The sequence below is a fragment of the Leptidea sinapis genome, chromosome 1, assembly GCF_905404315.1.
Source record: "Leptidea sinapis chromosome 1, ilLepSina1.1, whole genome shotgun sequence".
Classification (NCBI taxonomy): Eukaryota; Metazoa; Arthropoda; class Insecta; order Lepidoptera; family Pieridae; genus Leptidea; species Leptidea sinapis.
This window is the reverse complement of record NC_066265.1, coordinates 4,894,389-4,919,675: the sequence shown is the minus strand read 5'-3', so window position 1 is coordinate 4,919,675 and position 25,287 is coordinate 4,894,389. Positions and strand designations below refer to the sequence as shown.

General features: G+C 35.6%; 1 protein-coding gene across 3 annotated transcripts; it reads right to left on the bottom strand.

Moving 5' to 3' along the window:
* Nucleotides 1–2,573: 2,573 nt before the first annotated feature.
* Nucleotides 2,574–24,768, bottom strand: LOC126968673 (exonuclease 1). 3 transcript variants are annotated; one of them, XM_050813736.1, is made up of 11 exons: nt 24,382–24,768; nt 23,644–23,763; nt 17,011–17,062; nt 15,510–15,719; nt 14,018–14,233; nt 13,137–13,296; nt 10,985–11,118; nt 9,141–9,355; nt 6,129–6,402; nt 3,902–4,104; nt 2,574–2,741 (listed from the first exon to the last, which is right to left on the bottom strand). In XM_050813736.1, the coding sequence occupies exons 1-11, from the start codon at nt 24,540–24,542 to the stop codon at nt 2,720–2,722; spliced, it is 1,767 nt and encodes a 588-aa protein (XP_050669693.1). In that variant the 5' UTR covers nt 24,543–24,768; the 3' UTR covers nt 2,574–2,719. The 3 variants fall into 3 exon arrangements, with proteins under 3 accessions (XP_050669693.1, XP_050669676.1, XP_050669684.1); XM_050813719.1 differs by having other exon boundaries at nt 6,129–6,663; nt 24,382–24,767; XM_050813727.1 differs by lacking the exon at nt 23,644–23,763 and having other exon boundaries at nt 6,129–6,663; nt 24,382–24,763.
* Nucleotides 24,769–25,287: the final 519 nt, after the last annotated feature.

The following is a 25,287-nucleotide window of genomic DNA, read 5'->3' as shown; positions in this document are numbered from 1 at the left end:
ACGAGATGTTAACGCGATTAGGTAAATTGAAACGTATCAACGTACTGTACACTACTGGCCGCGAGGAATACCACAAGCGAACTAATTATAATAATATTTAAATACATAGGTCTAGTAAAGTGTGTTTTAGCTATTTAAAATAATAAGTATCAGAATATTTCCTTATACCCTAAAATAATAGCGTGGTCGATTATAATATTTCAAGCTCTCATGTTTATTTATAATAATCAAACTCAGTCGCCTTTCAACCTTATAAAAGAGACCCGATATTGATCCATTGAGTGTCTTTCTCAGAACTAGCAATAACAAATTTGTCAAGTGCACTGTGCATGCGGTATCGAGTTTCAAGAGCCCCGTGTCGAAAGTACGCCGTCAACGTCATGTGGGCGTCATAACTCATAACTGATAAGTTAACCAACAGGTTAACTTATCAGTTATGAGTTATGAGAGTAACAACTCTCGGTTACAAGCGGAGCGCGCCATTGCAACATTATCGGCAAAATGACCATAGATTCTTAAAATAAATATTTCGAAAATGAACTTTTCATACGCTACTCAGAGTTCAAAATGTATACTGCTACTAATCTTTTGTTAAATTTATATTATTGTAACCAATGATTTAGAAATGTGTTTTATAAAATTTGCACGTCATAAATGTGGCAAACATGTACTTAACAATATTTATGTAACATCAATCTAACATATTTATGCAAATAAAAACTTTGACTTTGACTATGACGTTGTTTTCAACGTAATCTTTTTAATAAGCTCAATTCGTTGCGTTTGTGTTCTCGTTTATTCAACGAGACGCACGCGTTGAATTCAGAATCAGAAACGTCGTTGACCAATTCAACTAGTTGAACCATAGTTAACGTTAATCCGTTGACGGGCGTTCAACGGTTGATTCAACGCTCATCCATGGAGTCAGATGCGAGTTGCAACTTGAACGTGAAATGTCAATTGAGGACTGAGTTGTTCGTTCTATTTAATACTAGCTGAGTGCTCAGTGCTGACCCGAGACATTCTTCTGTTCATAATTCATAATAAAATAAAATAAATGGCGTGCGTACAATGTACACACGTCAGAAGTGAAACTCTGTAATCTGGTTTCTAAACCAAATGTTTTTTGTCAATATTAGAAATTATTATACTACTTACTCGCGGCCGTGCGCTAACCCTGCACGATACAACGCTAGTAGGGAAGATGTTCTACGTTTTCGCGGCCGCGCGCTGAACCTGTACTATTTCTTTTCCACTATGTCCGTAGTTGAAGCTCAGAGATGTACTCTCTCTGCCACCTCTTCCAAAAATGTTGACGTATGCGTTCCAAGCGGTCATAGCGGTTGAGTCTGCTCTCATTTTTGTTTTCCAAGTAAGGTAAAGGCAATGCATTTAGGGGTCTTCCAATGAAAAACTGCCCAGGGGATGAGGAGGACAACAGACACAAGGGTCGACTGTTAAGTATGGACTCCACTTGTGGAAACAAAGTTGTTATTTCCTCAAATGTCAGATGACAATTACCCATTACACGTTTTATATGAAATTTCGCGAACTTAACACCGGCCTCCCTAACACCGCCAAAGTGAGGTGCATATGAAGGAGTAAAAAAAAATAATTTAAAAAAATTGCTGACTTCATATATAATACATGCATATTCAATCTCAGCAACCACTAAACCGCTCTTGTTGAGACTTGCACTATTTTTAAGTTGGACTTTAGACAATAATAACCTAATTCAAGATTAATTGCAATCTAACATAGTTTTCAATACATACGCAGACAAACGTAAAAACAAACATAGAAACACAATAATATAGTAACACTACATTTAAATAAAAGGCCCGGGCTATGTTTAGGAATTATATTACAGTCCATGATAACACCAACAATTAATTTATATGAATTTTCACAGCTTAGAGCAAAGGGATTTGTTTTAAAATTTTATCTTGACATGACCGAGCAAATTGTCATCTGTCTTTAAAATGGCGTAGCGCCGTAATCACTGCCCTGTATAAATACCACTGGACAGGCTGTTCCATATGTTTGACAGATTTTTTTTTGTGCCTACTTGAAGCGCCACTCGCGAGCGTCCAGAGAACTAGTTTTGACGTATAATACAAATGGCTGCGATGTATACTCTAGCTAGGCGAACAATACTCTGAAGTGATTTTTCCCTTTTTTAATTTCTTTCGGTCGTTTTCCGTGTTATTTATACTTCACAAATTAACGTAATAAAGTACACATTTTTTTGTAAATAGTTTTCCTATCGATGTTTGTTTGGCTGAGGTTGTTATAACTGGTTTTAGTACCGCAGACTCTCGCTACATGGCCAACAGCGCCAAAATGGCGAACATCAAACAGGCACAAAAGAACTTTGACAGCTGCCAGTCCAGCGGTACATAATAGAGGTCAGTAACCGTAATGAAACAAGTGCAAGTGGGAATATTAAAACCGAAAATCCTTTAGCATATGAAAATGATCACTATATAATAAGCCGCCCTGGTACCACGCTGTTTTATATAAAAACTCTCTATTCGCATACACATTCTTATAATTTTTATGAAAGTAAACAATTTATATAATATGTACTCTTAAACATTATTTATTCAGGTCACATAATTAACAAAATACGTCATCCACAATATTTATAAATTACAATCTCAACAAAAATAAAGCTTGTTATTTCAATACTTAAATACTAGTTTTACGGCTTTTACTGCTAGTATCTCTTCAAAGCAGACCTGAAACAAGAAATAGAAACAAATGTTATCTGCTACTGTGTAATATAATTATACTATATGCACTAGCGTATATGTCTTTTTGATTTGAAAAACATCCCCAAACAGCCTATATCGAGAACTTTGAGTTTAAATTTTCAAAATAAGATTATTTTATTCAAAATAGGATATGAAATCACTTAAGTCATTCGGAAATTAATGCCTTCAGGCCTTAGAAGAACGGGCGCAAGTAACTCAGCGGGCTTCTTTTTTAAAATAAAATTTCAATGCAATAAAATTTATAATTTAAATTATAAAGATCCTTAATCGCTTTCAAGCTATTTAAATTGCCTGAGGGCGGTTGCTCCATTCCCAATCAATGGTATCATAAGAAATTCATTTATGTCATAAGTAACCTTACAACATAAACGTCTTTTAACAACTCTTTTGAATTTCGTAATAGGTACATTTGTTTTAAACATTTTGGGGGATCTTGTTGTTAAAGCAGTCCTGATCTTGTAATGTTATTCAAGTACTTGAGATACTTGCGTTAGACCGAGTAATGAGTTTACAAAGTTTGTAATACATAGGTCAGGATGGATCGCATCAATCATACACCAACACAACAAGGTTACATAATGAATTGTAAACGCAGGTAAGTGGATATACACTTGCGAACGAAGCTCTATATCACACAATCCTTAGGCTTTCTAGTAATTTAGTGAAACTAATACGCTCAAGACAACATAAAATAACTCACATAAGTCACGGACTTTTAACAATCATCTATTCGATATGAGTGTCATCCGCAATAAGAAGAGACGGCCACACACTGCGATCTGGAATCGAAAGCGGCGACCTAATTTTAATAAGTCAAGGCTTGGTCTCTGCCACCTACTTGAAAACCCGTGTTGTTAAACGAATCTCCGAGTAAGACCTACAGTGCCGAAGAATAGACGATAATATAAAATTATTAACCCGTGAACGTTAATAATGTTACAGTAATTACTTGCGTGTGATCAGCGCCTGCCGCATCCCCCGCCTTATCAAGCGGCGCACTACGAGAGTAAATTCGTAGTGCTAGACGGGACGTTATCGCGAACTCACTACACTCACCCTGATGAAGAACCTCCGAAATTAGTCAATACCAACACCGATAAAAAGCCGATAAAAAAAATACTCACTTTTTTTGAAAACCAAACATGCTCAACAATGTAGGCTGGTTACTCGGCAGCGAACGTTGAGTGCTTGAAGAACTGGTCCTTTTCAACCCCGGAACCCGACATGAGGACTTCTTGACCTCGGTCTTCTTCAAACCACTCGTTTCCTTTATATAATCCAAATTTGTTTCGGGCGATTGTTGCGGAGGTGAGTCTCCAAAGCTTAGCTGAAAAGAAATGGCAAATTTTAAATTAGAATAACAACACATGTTGAATAAAAAAATATTATTATAATAATAAATAAACGATAAATTTTGATTGAATATTATATATATAAGAGATTTCCACGTATTTAGTCACTCATCACGATATCTCTGGAACCATAAGGCGTAGAAATTTGAAATTTGGTAGGAATATTCCTTTCGCCGACTAGAGGTCAGCTAAGAACCGATTTTACAAAATTCCACCCGCAAGAGTTTTTTTATTATGAACAGGACAACGTCTGTCGGGTCAGCTAGTTAATATATAGGCTAAATACTGTAGTATGTTACAATGATGCTCAGAATTATCTCAGTCGATTAGCTATTTTCTGTGAGATGACGACTCGATCGCAACGAAAAGTATTACAACGATTATAAATATAATTAGAAAAATAGTTAACAGTTGCACGCGAATATGACATTTATTTCATAGAGATCATGCTCAATTAGAGTTATTTGGTTACTTACAGATTAGCATTGAAATCGTTCGTAATGAAATAATCTTCATAGAAATTTCTAATGACTAGTTAATAGTGAAATTAATTGTTTACTGCTCGAGAATGCAATATCAGATGCACACAAATGTAAAATGAAAATTTAAAATTGTTTTTTAATTAACTAATTTTGACATTCATAAATCTTATATCTTTAAACGAGCAATTCTTGTATATATATATATATATATAATCTGAATCTCGGAAACGGCTCCAACGATTTTCATAAAATTAAGTATGCAGGGGATTTCGGGGGTGATAAATCGATCTAGCTAGGTTTCAATTTAAAAAAAATGGTTTTATCCATGTTTGAATGAGAAACAGCTACAATAACATTAGAATACAAAGGTAAATTTCGCCACTATATACAAGACTATTATAGCTCAGATAGGACATTGGGTGATCCGGAAAGCAGAAGACCCCGGTTCGAATCCAGATGTCCTATTAGTTTTTTTTTTGTTCAAGTTTTGTACATTCTTAATAATCCGAGCAAGGCTCGGTCGTCCGGATATTGTTATTATTAACTATTCATATTATTTTTTTCACCTGATGGTATGTCATCATCGCGACCCATTTTCAAGTAACACCAGAGAAATCACAAGAGCGTTGCCAACCTTAAAAAACGTCGAATATACGTACTAATGTATTCGAAACCGAAAACAAATTAGTAAGTGGCGGACGAGGATTTTTAGAACGACGTATTTTGTTATCTTTTGAACTAAAGGAATAAATGTCTTAGTTATAAGTCTACACATATATACAGCAAGACCTCTATAGTCCGAACCCCTTCTAATCCAATCACCTCTGTAATCCGAACGTCCTACTCACAAAATACATGCCTTAAATGGGCTGACCATGTAGACATTCCTGTGCCAGAAAAAATGCTTTTACGTATATTGCGAGACAAAGATTTTTATTTATAACTAGTTGACCCGACAGACGTTCTGTATATAATAAATAAAATAATGTTTTTTAAAGGAATTTGTCAATAATATATCATAAAATCAATAATTACTTCGTAAAATATGCACCCTGCTGTCGTAATGAAATTGTTTCACAGCAGAACTGTCAAACCGTGCGTCGATAAATTCTCTCATAGAAATTATGTATGGACACATCAAAGGAAAAACAAATTTGTTGTTTTTATTTAATTCCGAGCATTTTCCTATTTATTCACCTATTACACCTTCTCTGGACTTCCACAAATAATTCATGACCTAAATTTGCCAAATCGGTCCAGCCGTTCTCGAGTTTTAGCGAGACTAACGAACAGCAATTCATTTTTATTTTTATTTATCATTAGATACGTCCTGACAAACTAAAATATTGCATTTCTTTAAAAAAGTTTCATAAATGTTACTTTTATAGATAAATATGGGTACATAAATTCACAATACTATTCCCTGTACTATAATCCAAACGGGGCCGGGGATAAATTTCGGAGTTCGAATTAAAGAGTCGTGCTGTATACAAATTCTCTCGGTAGTTATAAATTACCTGTGAATCAACTGGTGTAACCAACTCCTCCATTGGATATGTGTTCTCTATAACTGAATCAAACAGACATGACTGTTGTGAAACCTTAAATGGATTCCTATTTATTGGGCTAGGCTTCAATACAGGACTCTTGCACTCTTTAATCGGGCTATTGTGTGGTGAATTCTCCTTTTGAGAAGATCCTGATTCACAAAATGTACTATCATTACACATATTATCTTCAGGTAAGGATTCACAAGATTTTTCCGGAGACTCACTAATTCTTTGTTCGTTGCTAAAAAATTTACTCTCTATTACATTATCATCTAATAAAGTTCTGGGGAATTTGCTAAGTTTTTTCAAAGCTGAGTAGCCACCATTTTTAACAAATTTATTAAAAGAGCGTTCTTTATTTTGTAGTATTGGTGATTTTTCCTTGTCATTTTCTTCAAGTATGGCAATGTTTAATTCATTTTGGCTCGATGTATCTTCTAGTTTTTGTTTTTTACTGACCGGTTCAGTACAATACATGTTGCTAAGGGTTTCTATTGATAGACTGCAAACAAATATAAATATAAGATAATATGATAGGAATTACACATTATTACTTTTTATAATTAATGCGTGGAAATCCACGAAATTATCCCCATAGTAGACAATGCCTGAATTACAGTTGCCAAACAACGATAATATATTATGTAATACAGTATTCACACCAAAACATAACCACCCAATTTATTTTCTATTTTTTGACATGATCACCTGATGTTGACCGCCGCCCATATTCTCTTGCAACACCGGAGGAAACACAGGAGCGTTCCCGGCATTTAGAGAAGTGTACGCGCTTTTTTTGAAAGTACCCATGTTGTATCGACCCGGAAACACCTTAGAAGGAAGCTCACCTACAGCTTGGTTGTATGGAAGATAGTTCCTTGAAAACTGCACTGTGGAGGAACGCCACACATCCAGATGGTGGTGATGATATCCTAATTTGGGACAACAGCGGCGACAGGAATCAGGTCAAATATCTCTTCGGAACACTCCCCGTGATAAATGCGGTAGATGACACACAATGAAGCGACGTCTCTACGTAACTCCAAGTGATTTAGCCGTTAGAGCACTGGATTCCAGACAATTCTCGCAGATCTGCGTTGCAAGCGGTCAAATGTTTCGAACTGATACTGGGGTGCGCCAGACCAGAGATGACAGCAACACTCCATATTTCGCCGGACCTGCGCTTTGTTGAGATATAGAATGTGGGCTGGCTTGAAAAATTGCCGTCCTCTATATTTGAATTGGCAATCGCTTGAAATTTCGAGACCCAGTATTCTGGTACTGGCGAGGCTTTAGGGGACGTGTCGTCGAATACCAGTGATACGACAAATAGGGTTTTTTTAAAGTGGTAAACGCGCAATCGTGACTTTTCTGGAGGTTAAATTAGACAAGATTAATTTTTCTGCGACCTGAAGAGAGGACTTGATAGAAGACTTTCTTCCGGCACTTGACGACGATTTCCCGAGAAAGCCCTACGTGGCCCATGTCTACGTTATCACCAGTACTGTCATCTGCATAGGAACGTATGTAGTATCTATGTATTATGTATACATGGTATGTATGTATGGTATATCAGAAGATCGCCCGCCGACCGTCCATGACGAAAGCCGTACTGTCAGTCGTTGATCAACTGGTGACCCTCTAGGTATACCAAGAGCTGGCGTTTAACAACGCCTTCCATATTTATTGTTAACTGGATCCTTTTTTTAAATCAGATGGACAAGTGCTGACTTCCGTGACTCCGGGACTACGCCTTTAAAATATTTGGAGCACACGTTCTAAGAGAAATTCCAAAATTCCGACTTGTTTAACAAACTCGAAGACTTGTAAACACATTCAGCAATTGTAAACAAACATTCATATTAGTCATACAAAATGTATCTATTACTAGCTACCAGGGCCGTGGGATCGTCATTTTAACTAATAAAAGGGGAGAGGTGATAACATTGCGGTCAGATGTCCAATCTTCTTTGACCTCCTTTGCCACAAAATAATGGTATAACTTGATGTGATTCCAACAAAGTCAAGATCTTTCAATGTGGCGATTTAAAACCAGTCAGGGATACTATCAATAGCATTTAACAAGATAATTACTATACTTTTGAATTTACCCAGATATTTGCTCTTAATAGTGATTTTCATTATTATAAAACTAGAAATAAGGGATTGCTTGTAACTAATTCTAGTAGGCTTCATAAGATACATAATAGCTTTAAGGGTAAATGTATACACTTCTACAATAAAGTCCCAGCCACTGTTCAGGCATTATCTATAAATAAATTTAAATGTTTTATAAAAAAAATGGCTCTGTCGTAAATCCTATTACTCCACTGCTGAATATCTAAATGATCGGACAGCCTGGGACTAGATTGTGATTATTTTATAGCGACTGTACAATATTGTATATTTTTATTGAAAAGAGCGCAAAAAAAAGAATGCTGGGAGAGTTTCTTGCGCCGCTTCTTCTCTCTCAGAGCGCCATTTGTTTCCGAAGCGGTAGTAGTATCTAGTAGTATAAGAAATGACATCAAAAAGAATTCTAAAGGAATCAATTTTGAGAAAATAAATGCCTTTTATGCCTTTATAGAAAATTCTTCTCATATTTTGGGGAAGTAGTTGGTAGCTATTATATCTAATTAACAGATAGGTATCTACCCTCTTTCACTGTAAAAATACTGTCAACTATATTCAAATTTGATTATGGGAAGGTAATACAGAATTCTACCTGTTTAGATGACTTTAGTTTTTGCCTCTTTCACGGCGATACAAAACAGATTACATGAGAGTAAGTATATTCGTAAGTGAGAATTCGGGGCAGCACAAATAGCTCTCGAAAAGATGAAAATAAACATAATATAAACATTCTTAACGGAATTATGTCAATGCAATTGGAGCTATTGTGTATTTTTAGTAGGGGAATGATTGTTAGTTTAATACCTTAAATAGTTATCCCACTACATATTAATATGAGAATTTTACCTTTCATCCTGTGTCTCCGGGACATACTTAGTCACTAGATTAACAACTTTCTTCTTACATCTAGTTTGAGGTACACTTATTATGGGCTCCAATGCTTTTACTTTCTTTTTCCAGGGACTCGTCTCCTTCAAATACTCCTTAAAACTACGATCCCATATGCTTGGATGTGGGGCTACTTGTTGATCCTTCCACCGTTTTGTTTTTGTGCTTCCATTCTGCAACATGCACAGGACTGTTGCATTACATCGGGTATAGAACGTTGCCGAAAGCTATGCAACGAAAAAGAATGAGTAAGTGTAGGTAAGACAGTATCTGTAACAAGGCAAGAGTCTAACGGTCATTCCCAATATTCAGTCTATCTCCGGTAGAGGCCTACTTGAGATAAAAAAATCTTAACTATCGTTGACTTTTCTGTCCCAATAAACTTATCGGTAAACGGTAACTCATCTTATCCGTACACGCTGTCTGTCAATGGGAGGACGTATAGCTTACCAGCGATAGAAGTTTGTATGGAAATTGCAACAGTGAACAGGCGATAAGAATGACTTATCGGGTATATTGGGACAGCTTAAGATTATTGACAGCTAATTACTGACAGAAGAAGCTAGTAATTTATCTCTATCTGTAGATAGTGTATTGGGAACAGCCGTAAAAGAAGCAAAACTTTTATCTGAGTTTCATTAGCCATCTTTCTTTATATGTGGACATGACCCTAGATGTAGTCTAACTAATTAAAAGAGATCGAGATTTGTGAAAAACTTTTTACTTCTGATACATACTTTCTCTTGCCTTTAAGTTTAAGGTTCAGATCATTGATATGTTTCAATATTGCTTTAATAAAGCAGTGACAGCTATAATTTATTTTTCGTTTCAAAAACTTAAGTAGGCGTTTGCTCAAGTCTGATCACTGTTGAAAACATATGCCTTCAAGTGCTCTAAAATGCTGAAGTATCTATTTTCTTAAACGCAGACCTTACTTAAAACATCTTTCTCGCTTCTCGCGTTTATACACATAGATAAAGGAGTACTTTACTTCTATTAAATATTTTCAGAGCTCATTAAAACTTTAATTTTAAGCTCACTCGTGAACCTATGTTGTAACTTAACTGTATTTGTATGTTCACTTGTTTTCCGCGATACAGGCATGCCTAGTGCAGAAAGCGCTGCTAATTTTGTCTTTATATGTATCCATTTTTAAATAAATATATATGTTTCATTTTTAGCTTAGCTCGTTACTTCGCCCGACCGTTGAATTGACGTCAACAAAGATAATGCGGGAGATACATTTTTATTATATAACGTGCAAGTTGTGTTCGCGCCTCATAAAATTGGTCCAGCATTTGGCGACCCCTGATCTAAGGTTAACAACTATCCTATTTTGAATAAAAATATCTGAATTTTAATCTTATACATTTAAACGAGCAATTCTTGTATATATAATCTGAATCTCGGGAACGGCTCCAACGATTTTAATGGAATTTAGTATACAGGTAATTTCGGGGGCGAGAAATCGATCTAGCTAGATTTCAATTTTCAAAAATGTAGTTTTATCCGTGTTTTAATGAAAAACAGCTAAGATAGCATTAGAATTACGAAGGTAAATTTCGCCATTGTATACAAGACTTTATTAGCTCAGATGGGACATTGGGTGATCCGGAAAGCAGAAGACCCCGGTTCGAATCCAGATGTCCTATTAGTTTTTCTTTTTTGTCCAAGCTTTGTACTTTCTTAAACATCCGAGCAAGGCTCGGCCGTCCAGATATTTACACAAAATTAATAAAAGTCAATATTAGTCTTATATAAAAAAAATATAAAAAGAATCTGAACTTATTATAAATACTAACGGTAATATGATAGTCTGGATCCCAATTGTCCATTTGTTTCAATGTGAACGGCTCTAGATTTCCCAAAGCCAGTTGGTACGCTACTCTGGGGTCTAATATTTCTCCAGCATTGCCACATAGAGCTAGTTCTATATCTGTAACAAAACATTGTTAATACATTTTGAAAACAACATAGGAACAATATAATTATACAGTAATATTGTAATTAGCTTAAACTCGGCGACTTATGCATGGATAATGATGAAAAAGAACTTTTTGTAGGATTTTAATTAATTGACTCGCATAACATACCCCGGGTACTAAGGGAAATTATTATTAAATTAAACAAAGAAGGATATATAAAAAATTATGAGAATATAAATCCGTTGTGTGCTCAAGACCCCACAACAGATGTGAAAACTTCATCAACAATAGTTAATAGGATAGAATTTTTTTTTCTTTTTATGGCCGTTCCCAATATGCCATATAGAGATAAATTACTACCTTTTACTGTCAGTATTTAGCCGTCAATAATCTGAAGCTGTCCCAATATACGCGATAAGTCATTCCTATCGCCTTATTGGGACGCGTGAATTGAAATTTCCATACAAACCTTTATGGATGGTAAGCTATACGTCGTCCCATTAACAGACAGTGAGTAAGGATAAGGTGAGTTACCGTCGATAAGTTTATTGGGACAGAAAAGTCAACGATAGTTACGATTGTAAGAGATAGACTGAATATTGGGAACGGCCGTAAATGTTCATAAAGTTATTTCACAATATATTTAATTGTAATTGTGTACTATATACTACTCTGGTAAATTTTGCTCTGATAGATCGCGTTCCCGCGAGCCTTTTGTAGACTCAAGTCGAGACAACTTTACCCGAACGAGTAACATAGCCGTGTGTGACAGCTCAGTCTCATTCAATACCCACATTGTGAAGTGCTCAGCGTGCCTTAGTAAGTTTTCAGCCTAAAAATTCTGATTGCGTTTAAACTGCATTCATTATATTTATATAGGCTGTGCCCGGTACTTTGATGTACGCGTGGTATTGCTATATCTCAGCCTATGTAGAGCCCCTAATGATTTAACCTTCCATGCATTTGGTATAGTTGAGTGATAAATGATAACTAACTTTATTTCATTACGAAAATTAAATGCACGCGTTTATGAAGCGCGGCAAATGACAATGAAAATGCTTACAACAACATTATGTACAGTTAACAACTCGTACAGCCTATTACTAAAAAATACAATGTGGCCTTGTTTGTTCTTAAACAATTTACAACACTGTTTTGGTGTGTATTCAGTGAGCAATATTGTCTATTAAGACTTGATATAAGTGGAGCCACAACCGATGATAATGTAGGCCTTTTAAAATCTCCAACTTTCTGTAAGTATCTATAAGGAATATGCGCGTATATAAATGTCATTTAGGAAAAGAAGTCAATTTATAATTTATATTATTAAAGACTTCTTTAGTTTTGTGCTATTTTATAGTCATTGTGTTAAATAACTTCACACGTTTGAAATGAAATGGGATTTTATTAGGAATTAGGAACCTAAATTCCAAGAATAAAACTTTATAATCCGTGCTGCAACCTATCTAGATAATTGTTAGATTTCTTAAAGGAATATTTGTATCGTAGATTATGATGTAGCGGGCACAGTTATCTTTTTTGTTTCGAGCCTAGTTTGCTAAGCGTACAAATTATTGCAGTACAAACCAGAACTCAAAAATCATTAGTATGAGATAAATCCGTTAGTTTCCAATAATTGGGTGCAAAAAATGATATGAATGAACACGCGCGATACGAATTTAATGCGGAGAAGTGGCGGTCAGAAACTAGTCATAGAAATCATAATATATTCCTAAATCCTAATACTAATACACACCAATTTATACACCCATATTATTGGGATAATACACCATTCTTACCAAAATTTCAATAAATCTATATGTACAGACAGATCCTACAGATTAATGAAATCAAATATTTTATCTTTGGTTTTGTCGGAATTTTATGCCATTTTTTTACGTCATTATTTTATTCCTAAAATATTTTTCATTTCAGTTTTGACCCAATACTGAAGTCCAGGTAGACGAAGTCACGGACGAAATCTAAATAAAAATTAAACAAAAATGTAAATTACTGTTCATCTGAATACCTGGGTCACCTGGGTCTGTCAACCGAACCATATCTCTCTCAAGAGGATCATATACATATTGGTATTTAAACGTGGCCTCTGCTTTTAGGAAACTTTCTCTGTAATCATCTGTGACTACTAAATTTAATCTGTTGAAGAAACTGGGCAGTTTACGGAGAGCCTGAAATTAATATCATGGAAGTTAATTTTTTAGCACTGTATGAAATCGAAATTTTACTAATTGATAATAACACAACTTGAGTCAAAACCTCCTTTGCCATCTAAAATGGGTCGGTTTTTTTTTATGTTAGAGAGGACATACGAGCGTACGGGTCACCTGATGTTAAGTGATCACCGCCGCCCACATTCTACTGGAATACCAGATAAACACAAGAGCGTTGTTGGCCCTTTAAAAAAGTGTATGCGTTTTCTTTTTTGAAGGTACTTATGTACGTATCGTCCTGGAAACACCGCACAAGGAAGCAAATTCCACACCTTGGTAATATGTGGAAGAAAGTTTCATGAAAACCGCACTGAGGAGGAACGCCACATATCGAGTTGGTAGGGATGATAGCCTAATTTGTGGCGTGTCGTGCGAAGGTGGAATTTGGCAGCAGGAGTCAGGTCGAACAGCTATAGCCAGACCTGAGATGACAGCAATAATCCATGTGTGGCCAGAACTGCGCTTTGTAGAGCGCTAGAATGTGGGCAGGCTTGGAGTATTGCCGTGATCTATTTATGACGCCCGGTTTCTTCGAAGCCAATTTTTGCTTTGCCCTCTAGATGGCCGCGGAATTGGCAATCGCTGGAGATTTCGAGATCCAGTATTGCTATGAGGAAGTATGTATGCCTGTGAACATTTTGGTACAGGTCACCTTGTAACAATAGTAACTAATACTCACATTAGCGAAATTTGTATCCTGTGTTGCCATTACAAACTGCCTGGCCTTAGCCAGTCCAATACCAGGCAGAGACGACAGATAATCACATCCAGACATTATACACATCTGTCTGAACTTGTCAAATGAATACCTCTCTATTGGGCACTTCATTACTAATGGCAACTTAGCTGTCTCTACTAGGGTGCCCGTTCCATTTAAGTCCATTTTGAATAATACCTGAAAATGATAAGTTCATTGGTAATTTTAATATGATGAAATGTTTTTAACATCATCAACTTAAGTTCTGGTACAATATAATAGGATAGACTATGATCCAAGGCCGCAGGACTCAGAGTAGTGTTATACCCTGAAGTATGCAGAGGTTGAAGGTCAATTTACAGACACCAGATGCTGATGTTTATTTAATGGTCAATTTTTGCCACAATGCCACACATCCTGATGGTGGGAATGAAAAAGTGGAATCCGCCGGCGGAATTAGGTCAAACAGTTCTTTTAAACACTCTCCGTGATTTATCACACTTCATTGTGTGTCTACTACCACATTGAAGTGACATTTCTTTTCGAGTCAGGGTGGTGCACAGAGCATTAATTCCTAACAATTTGAGCAGCTCTGCATGGCATGCGGTCAAATGTTTCCAGCTCGAATTCGATACTGAAGTGCTGCGCAAGGTGCGCAAGATCAGAGATAGCACTACTCCAGAATTATGTTGCAGCACCTGCGCATTGGGAGTGCTAGAATGTGGGTCGGTTTGAATTATAGCTTTACTCTATTTATAAATCCCAGTTTCTTCAATTTTCGGCTGTGCTTTCCAGATGAGCGCCGAACTGGATATTGCTCGAGATATCGAAACTATTCCGTCACTAGACGAGGCATTAAGGGGAGGGTTGTCGAAAAACAATTTTGTCGTGTTTTTCGAACTTGAGTCTTCTGTGGTTTAAATTACACCAGGTTCACTTTACCTCATTTAGTAACTATCTCAAAAGGACACTTGATAGAAGTTTTTCCGACATTGGTCAACAATTTTCCAAAAGAGACCTGCATGTATGCATACAATGTATGTTGGCAGTATCCAACATATTATAATTTCGATTTAGACGAAACAGTGTTCGAGATAGAGGGCTTAGGGTCTGAGCAGCAACATTAATAATATATTTAAGATAAACATCTTAATATACATATTTCCTTTTTATGTCTGTTACGGCTGCACCGATTAATAATACTTTCTGTGTGTCTTCGAGACTGGTTTAGATTCACAATTGAACTACCTTCTAAACGGCTGGACCGATTTTGATGATTTTTTTGTGTGTTTCAGTGAATTTGAGATTGGTTTAGATTCTCAATTCCGTCCATATAATATAATACTCCTGCTTATGTGTATGTTAGTGAACTCCTCCTAACGCCTGGACCGATTTTTCAAATTAAAGACGTGTGTACAGGACATCGTCTGTCGGGTCTACTAGCATAATTATAGAAATAATTTGAAAAATATACCTTGGTGCATCCAAACAAAGTTAAATCAGAGTCCTCAGTAATAACTAAATGTGCAATATTCTTAATATTGAGGTAGGCTAGTTGGGCATCAGCCTCATAAGGTGCTACAATGCAATCAACATTTCTCTTTCTGCATTCCTTGATCAGTCCAAGTGCCATAGCATGGGTCACATCCACACTGCGTCTCATATATGATCGGGCTTCCTCAGTCTGAAAATGAAAATTTTAAGTGGTAAGAGATTCTGGGATACAATATAATTTAAATGAAGTTTATTTAGTAATATGGCTTTACTCACGATTTATCAGTGTGGGTACCCACAAGTTTCGGACCATCCAGCCGCGCACTACGAGCATAAGTCCGCAGTAATAGATCAAATCAAATCAAAATCAGTTTATTCACGTAGGTCACGGAAATGACACTTATGAATGTCAAAAAAAATATTTTTCTTATTGAATCTACCGCTACTTCGTAAAGGGTTGAGCTAACGAGAAGAAGTTGCAAGAAACTCATTGCCACTCTTTTATATCAAGATTTACATTTAAGTACATCGATTTACAAATCATTTCAAATTACAATACAATATGTAAAATGATGCAACAGACACACCGAAACGTCAAATAGTCAATGTCTTACACGAGTAAGTAAAAAAAATAAATGTAAATTAATACAAAAGTTATTGAGTACAGTAGCTGCATCATCCACATACACCATAAATAAATAAAGGTATTTTATAAGCGATTATAAATAAATAAACATGTATATATCCATACATATATATACACACAACTTTTAAGAATCTGAAACCGAGTCTCCGGCAACAGGATCATCCTGCCACCACAAGCAGCGCCCGTTCACGAGCATGACGCATGAGCCAGCCATAGAGGGGATGTTTACAAGAAACCACTACAGTCATTGATGAAGGAACTCCGAATGGTCCGAAACTAGTTGGTACCCGCACCCATAAATCGTGAGTAAAGCCATATTACTAAATAAGTTAACAATGTCTCACGAAAGATTTAATAATTTAAATTTAATTCAGTTTTTGATTATTGCCAATACTCAAAATAATAGTTAATTTATCCATAAATGTAATCTATAAATCTCTCTATCATCATGAGAGGTGTACACTTAATATCTAAAATTGCGCCTAGTATATGCAATGAGAGTAGTACAGGTAAAAATAATACTAGTAAAGTATTGTATTGGTAAAGGGCGGAAACAGGTTCCACAATTAGACCGCTTAGTTGGGTCCACTTTACGTGAATAATACTAGACATTCATTAAGTAGTGATTGTTGTTGCATGCCGTACTGCTGCGTACTAAGACTGCATAACGAGAGAGTAAATAGTGACATTACCTTGGATTATCTTCTCTTTCGACTTGGAATTTAGTGGAAAAAAAAATTGTACAGAGTACATTCTGAATTCTTCTATAATTCAGATAATAATATGTTATATTATTATATGTAATTAAGTGGACCTGTCCCCAATGTTTCCTTACCTTTCCTAAGCTCAACAATTCAGCTGCTCTTTTCTTTGATATGTCACGTGATCTGTAAATATTTTAATTTTACAATTAAAAAAAAATATAGTGTTTTATGCAACAGTTGAATGATGCCACGAGTGCATTTTGTGCACCCATGGACACCAATGATATAGTGTCAGTGTTACAGTAACATTCGCTCGTCATCACCACGGGCGCAACCCATGCCCCCTTCCTGTCCAGCCGGACGCTACGAGCCCAAGGCCGCACTAAGAGACTGGATGATATCGCGAACCCACCCAGAAGAAACACCTCCATAAGGTACGAAACTATCAGTACCCACACCGATAAAACATGAGTAAAGCCGTATAATTAATTAATATGTGAAAAGGGGTACACTTAGGGGTAGATATTTATATTGGTTTTGTGGTAAAAGTATTTATTTACTTATGTTACTATACTAATCTATGACACTTGCTAAATAACTATAATTAATGGTTCTACTTGTGAGTAGGCGGATTTCTACTATTGATTGGTTAAAATGGTTACTCGGACCAGTCCTGTAATGGTTATAGACAAATGGTTAATGGTAACTAGGACCGGACCGATCAATGGTTACACGCGTACTGCATCTCTACTATGCATTGGTAATAACGGTAACGGTACTTTGATTGCCTATCGGTCATCTATTCGTGAAGTTTGGCAAACGATCACTATCACTTATATTAGGTAATTCAGTGACACTCAGCTGACGGTCAGCTGTACTCTGCTTTCGCGATTTCACGATATCACTTATCACTGGTTCACTAGACACCTGCAGCTGTGCCGAGTGTCGAGCGCGAGCCGTCCCGCGGCCGCGGCAACACCTTCCTCTCCTCCAGAACCAAGCGGTAACTCCTCATAAGACGACTATTATCATCACATAACTTATGGTATAGTGGTGAAAGTCATGCAATCCTTTTGAAGTGCAATTAATGATGTATTGGTCTCATTAAGGTCATCATCAAATTATCTTTCCTTGATATTGTATTAAGGCCAATGTTGTAGTTTATTGGGTCGATTTCTGGTTGAATATAAATGTTACTATGTACCAAACTGTTGGCAATTACAGAGGTAAGCAAAAAGTCCTAAACGTGGGAAAGGTGCTGTAAGGTATTGGTACTTTTTTCAAATTCATTAAATTTCTTGTTTATAAAATTATGTAGTTAATCTACTGTAGTTTGTAAGTTTTTAAGTACATTAAAGTCGGTTTCTAAAACAGAAGTTTGGTTCTTCCATAAGTTAACCAAATGCTTTTCATTTCTACATAATTTATCTAAATAATTCGTAATTTTATTATAGGTTTCTACACCTGCCCAATATGGTTCCATATCGTAACACATACATTAAATGTCCATTTGTCTCTGATGAGCCGTATCTTAGATATTGGATCGAAATAAATACTTTGGTTATTGGTCATTTCCTGTGATTTAATACAACCAATAAGTTGGTGAAAACAACGTCATAAAAAATAGAATTGCCGTAGTTATATCTTTTGGTATTTACTGAAGTTGATTCTATCTTAAATTCAAAAATAAATCTATCCTTTTGAGGGTTCCACCCTAGTCCGAATGCTTTGGTTGATTCATGCTGCTTAAAGTCAAATGGATTCATATTACATTGGTCAGGCTCTGTCTTTTAATAGTATTGGTTCGTTTGATGTCCATTTTCGTAAGTTAAATCCTGCGGTTTGCAATAACTTTATTAAATCTTGTTTTAACTTTTGGGCTTTTTCTAGTGAAAAACTACCCCCGCAGTAATCGTCTATATAGAAATGATTTTCTAATGCATGGAAAGCTTCTGGAAAATTCATGCTTTCATGTTCTGCCAACTTCTTTAAGCAAATCAGTGCCAGAAATGGTGCTGGTTTGGTTCCATAAGCGACGGTGGTTAATTGATAGGTTTTAATTTTTTGGTTAGGTCTATCCCTCCATAATTTTTTTTGGTAATTTTGGTCATTAATATTTAACTCAATCTGCCGGTACATTTTTTCGATGTCGGCAATATAAGCATATTTATACTGTCGCCATTTCAATATTAATTCTTAAGGGTCTTATTGTAGATTAGGACCGCGACACAGGATGTCATTGAGGCTGTAACCTGACGAAGAATGGATAGATGCATTGAATACTACCCTTAATTTCGTGGTGGTGGAGTCCGATCGGATAACACCATGGTGTGGTAGATAATAATCGGAATTTGTAGAAGTAGTGCATGGTTTCATATGTTTTAGGTTTATATAATCATTAATAAACTTATGGTATTCCATCTTATATCCTAAATTCTTATTAAATTTTCTCTCTAAGCTACGAAATTGGGCTAAGGCTAATGGTTTGGTTGAAATTTTTCTTTAAAATCTTTTTTAAATGGAAGGCGGACTTCGTATCTCCCATTTGCTACTCTTTTTGTGGTCCTTATAAAATAATTTATGCAATATCGGTCTTCACTTGTCAATCCATTTGGTGGAGATATATCTTGTACCTCCCAGAACTTACGCAAGTCTTCAATCTGCTCAGTGTGAAGTACAACATTACATCTGTAAAAGGGATTCATGTTACCACAGCCATCCAAACTGGGTTTGCTGAGCGATAGGTAAGTTTTCTCTCTTTAATAATGCCTTCCAATAGTATCTTTGAATAAACATCCGCCCCAAGAAGTAAATCAACAGGACGACTTACATAAAACTCAGGGTCGGCTAATGGTATATTTCGTATGTGACACCATGATGGTTTAGTAAAAGTATTATTAGGCAAATTTTTTATTAAATTATTCATGATTAATATGTTCGTTCTCATATTAAAATCATTGTGTAAGGACTTGATCCCAATATTTATCATCCCTTTGCAGTTATTTTCTTTTAAACCTTATCCGAAAATTTTTCCTTTACATTGACTGCTTTCAATCCTAATATATGAGCGGTTTTTTCATTTATTAATGAAATCTGTGATCCCTGATCAATCAAATCTCGAATAGTATGTTGAGTGCCATCAGTTCCTGTAACCTTTACCAAAGCAGTGGCCAAAAGTATCTCTGACCAATCATCTCTGGTCATGTATGTGGAGTTGGATCCGGAACCTTTATCATTTGTTCTAGAACTGGTTTTGCTGACAAATCTATTGTGTTTCTTTAAACATATGCGACAGCGTTTTTCCGAATAACATGGTTTATTAAAATGGTCAATTAAACAATTTGAACAATAACGATGTTTGCTAACTGTTTCCAACTTCTTGTCGTCAGGCATGTTGTGAAATGTATTGCATTGCCATAATCGATGTTGAGCATTACACAATATGCAAGTTGATGACCCCGAAACGTGTAAAGTATTAACATTATTATTTTCTAATTGAGAATTTTTGGCAAGATCGGAAATGGTTATTTTGTGATAGGCGTTGATATCATTTGATGACCGGTCTCGTCTTGCTTACGACGGGATGATGGTTCTAACGTAGTAAACTTAGCTTCTAAGTAATCCAAAAATTCTATTGGTAATTCCCGGGGTTTTTTCACAGAACTAATATACTCTGTAAACTGTCAAATTTTTGGGCTAACAGATGGACTAATATCATGGAGCTTTTTCATCATAATATGTAAGGATGTTGCATATTTGGTAGACCAAAAAGTATATTCATATGAGATGTAAATATAAGCTTGTTATTATTAAATCTATGGTTAAGAATATCCCAGCAAACACTATAACTATCCGAAATAATACTTAAATGGTGTATAAGACGTTCTGCTTCTCCTGTCACCTTACTTTTTAAAAAAATGCATGTTTTGCGCACTAGATATGGAAGCATTTTTGTGAATAGCTTCGGTAAACAAATCTTTAAATGCGACTCAGTCGTGGTAATTTCCATTAAATGTTGGGATCTCCATTTTTGGCGTCGATCTTGCCCGATGCGACTCCGACCACATTTTAGTGCTTATTGTCTTTTTCATATCATTATATATTTTTTCATACCTATTAAATTCATTTTGGTATTCCCCATTCTCCCCTTCTATTTCCCAATGAAGATTATCCATTGAGATTGCAAGGACTTAAAGGCATCTTCAAATTCCCACTTACTCTGTATCAGGTCTATTTCAATATTCCCTACTGTTCTCATGAGAGCTCTAAAGTTTATGGTTTGCCTTCTTATCATTTCGTCCAGCTTACTCTCGTTTCCGGACAAAGGAGGTCGCTGTACTGCTTCAACCTCTGATCTATGGCGGCTACTGTATGGCTGCATCATAATTTCTAGTTTACTTGTTTTACGCAACTGCTCAATAGTCTTATTAATTAAATCTTTTATGGTAAGGTACAGCTCTTCAGCTATTTCAAAACAGTTTTTGGTAAAATTAAACATGCTCTAACTGACCCAAATCGTTCATTTCTCTGTGGTTATTCTGGTAATCACTTCAATAATTTTCTAACATTTCCAAACGTCTTTTACAGTAGTCTAAGTTTTGTCTACTGGACCCATCTTTCTTAATGTTAGTTAATAATTTGGTTAAAGTGTCAAATATCTCTGTTTGGTTCATAAAAAGATTTTCCATGGTGTTCATAATTAAAATAAACAAAAAGTTAATAAAAATGGATTGGTCTGACCTTATAGACTCTTTACGACAGCTCTTGAACAACTTCAGCTACACTCACAAGACTGTTTACTATGTCACTGGTTTGCTTCGAGTTCACGAAAATACCTCTTAACACTCGCAAACCAAACTATTCTCGAAGAACCATGAAAAGGGGTACACTTAGGGGTAGATATCTATATTGGTTTTGTGGTAAAGGATTTATTTACTTAAGTTACAAAACTAATCTATAACACTAGCTAAATAACTATAATTAATGGTTCTACTTGTGAGTACGCAGATTTCTACTATTCATTGGTTAAAATGGTTACTCGGACCAGTCCTGTAATGGTTATAGACAAATGGTTAATGGTAACTAGGACCGGACAGATCAATTGTTACATGCGTACTGCATCTCTACTATGCATTGGTAATAACGGTTAAAATGGTTTCTCGGGCCGGTCCTGTAATGGTTATAGACAAATGGTTAATGGTAACTAGGACCGGACAGATCAATTGTTACATGCGTACTGCATCTCTACTATGCATTGGTAATAACGGTTAAAATGGTTTCTCGGGCCGGTCCTGTAATGGTTATAGACAGATGGTTAATGGTAACTAGGACCGGACAGATCAATTGTTACATGCGTACTGCATCTCTACTATGCATTGGTAATAACGGTTAAAATGGTTTCTCGGGCCGGTCCTGTAATGGTTATAGACAGATGGTTAATGGTAACTAGGACCGGACAGATCAATTGTTACATGCGTACTGCATCTCTACTATGCATTGGTAATAACGGTTAAAATGGTTTCTCGGGCCGGTCCTGTAATGGTTATAGACAAATGGTTAATGGTAACTAGGACCGGACAGATCAATTGTTACATGCGTACTGCATCTCTACTATGCATTGGTAATAACGGTTAAAATGGTTTCTCGGGCCGGTCCTGTAATGGTTATAGACAAATGGTTAATGGTAACTAGGACCGGACAGATCAATTGTTACATGCGTACTGCATCTCTACTATGCATTGGTAATAACGGTTAAAATGGTTTCTCGGGCCGGTCCTGTAATGGTTATAGACAAATGGTTAATGGTAACTAGGACCGGACAGATCAATTGTTACATGCGTACTGCATCTCTACTATGCATTGGTAATAACGGTTAAAATGGTTTCTCGGGCCGGTCCTGTAATGGTTATAGACAAATGGTTAATGGTAACTAGGACCGGACAGATCAATTGTTACATGCGTACTGCATCTCTACTATGCATTGGTAATAACGGTTAAAATGGTTTCTCGGGCCGGTCCTGTAATGGTTATAGACAAATGGTTAATGGTAACTAGGACCGGACAGATCAATTGTTACATGCGTACTGCATCTCTACTATGCATTGGTAATAACGGTTAAAATGGTTTCTCGGGCCGGTCCTGTAATGGTTATAGACAGATGGTTAATGGTAACTAGGACCGGCCTGATCAATGAGTACCCGGGTACTGCCTTACTGAAGGCAACACATGTTTATAAGTAATTATCTATAAGCAATATTTCTAATATAATTCTGTTCAATAGATTTACTTTGAACATACTCCCGAGCACAAAGAAAAAATAACAATAGCAGGTTATATCAAAGTATCTCTAAAGTGTATAACAATTGCTTATGCTAAACAACAATAATGGTAATAATTCAAGAAAAAACGAATGTACAAAACATACTTAAATAAAACTAATAATACTAAAACATTGCATAAATTTAAAAATCAAATGTCATATTTAGTTTATAAGTAATTATCTACTAAGCAATATTTGTAATATAATACTGTTCAATGGATTTACTTTGAACAATATGTATATTATATTTCTATGAATGTACCATACCTAACCTAGATTTAGTTCTCTATTGCACCAAAACAGTTCTGCACTTTTTTGGTGACATTATAGTACTGTAAACAATCCTTATTTTGGCCATATTTTTTCAAAACTCATTAAATTCTGGTTGTGGCTGTATAAATGACAGATAAAAGTAAAGGAGTAGAAAAACAAATAAAATACTCACTCTCTCCTTTTTAATTCAGTCATTGCTTTTGCAGGAAGGTGCCTCCCATCAAACACTAGTATAGGTTTAATGTTTTTTGATAACAACATTTCTACATATTTCATGCAATATTTTATGTATCTAAAACAATAACATATTTAAATTGAATTTTCTCTAATAAAGATCATAATTAGTATATTTTGTTCATTGTAATTATTAACTTATTTAAAAAAAATATTACAGGATTGTCCTGACCTCATGTTATTATTCATGCAAAATTTGAATTTAACCTTCAGTATATTTGCATTTTGCCCAGATACATATAGACAAATAGATGCAATTTGATTGCAAATTCTATACAGTACTTGTTAGGATTTGGTATTGTTTGTAGAACAAGCAAGTATTTATTAAAAAATTTCAATTAAGTTTTCACTGTTATAATTCAAATATATATATATACGTGTGTATAGATTTTACATAGTTTTAAAACATATGAATTTAATACCTTAGATAAAATATGAAATTAGAAAAATCTGCCTTTGACTAAAATGTATCCAAGTTTATATACAAGATAGGTTGGTAGTTTATTTTTTAGTTTTGATTAATATATAAGGAGGTAATTTATTGTATATATAAGGTAGATCTGGGAATAATTATAAACTTTTGTTTGTGATATTGTTTTACTGTAGATAGTACCTAGTTTATAGTAGAAATAGTTTGTAAAATTTTATATGCATACAGTCAAATTATATTACTTACATATCAGTCTCTTCCCCGCGCACTAATTTGTCAGCACAGGCAAAGGCGCCCTTATGAAGCCAGCAGTAACTATCGATTGCTACTGTAGATCCACTAAATTCACCTACATTTGCACTCCTAGAAGCTTTTTCAAGAAAAGGTATCAATCCTGTTATACCCATAGTAATTAAACTAACAATTAAGGTAAGACTCTACTATCTCATTTGAATTTCACGTATATATGAGTCCCATGATAATATTGTTTCAGTGCTACTGAACTTATAAATATTATATTATATCATAATAAATATCTTATTTTATGTTCAAACTTCAAATAAATAAGCCTGACAATAATAATTATTTATTGCCATTTGCTTTGATAATAATATTGACATTCGTATTCGCGCCATTAGTGGCACAGATGACAGAACCACATAACACCTTTAACGAGCACTGAACACTGCCACAGTAGAAAGTGCTATTACTCTATAGTCTATATTGAGTATGGCTATGCGAAAGAGTCAGCATGTAGTATTAAGAGTGTGTTAGAGCGAGACATAATGGCGGGTCCATTTCCGTACACGCTATCGGCCTGTAACGGCCTGATATTTGTTGTTACCGAAATAAATCTCGCTTTTGTGGAAAGACTCCGTAGTAGTAGTAGATTAAGTAGAAGTGGGTGGAAATGGTTACGTGTACTGTACCTGGATGTAACTTATCCAAGAAAGAAAATCTTCAGAATTACACATTTTTTTTAAGTGAAACTTTTATTACATCGTCTCAACCTTTTTTGTCTGTGTTGCATGTCGCGTGACGGTTGGGCGGCGCCTATAGTTCGCTGCAGCTGACCGTGTAGTGTATAGACTGTTACTCATTTGTGTCAGTGCTCCACGCTATTTTGTTTGTTTTTGTCAGTGTTTAATGTAA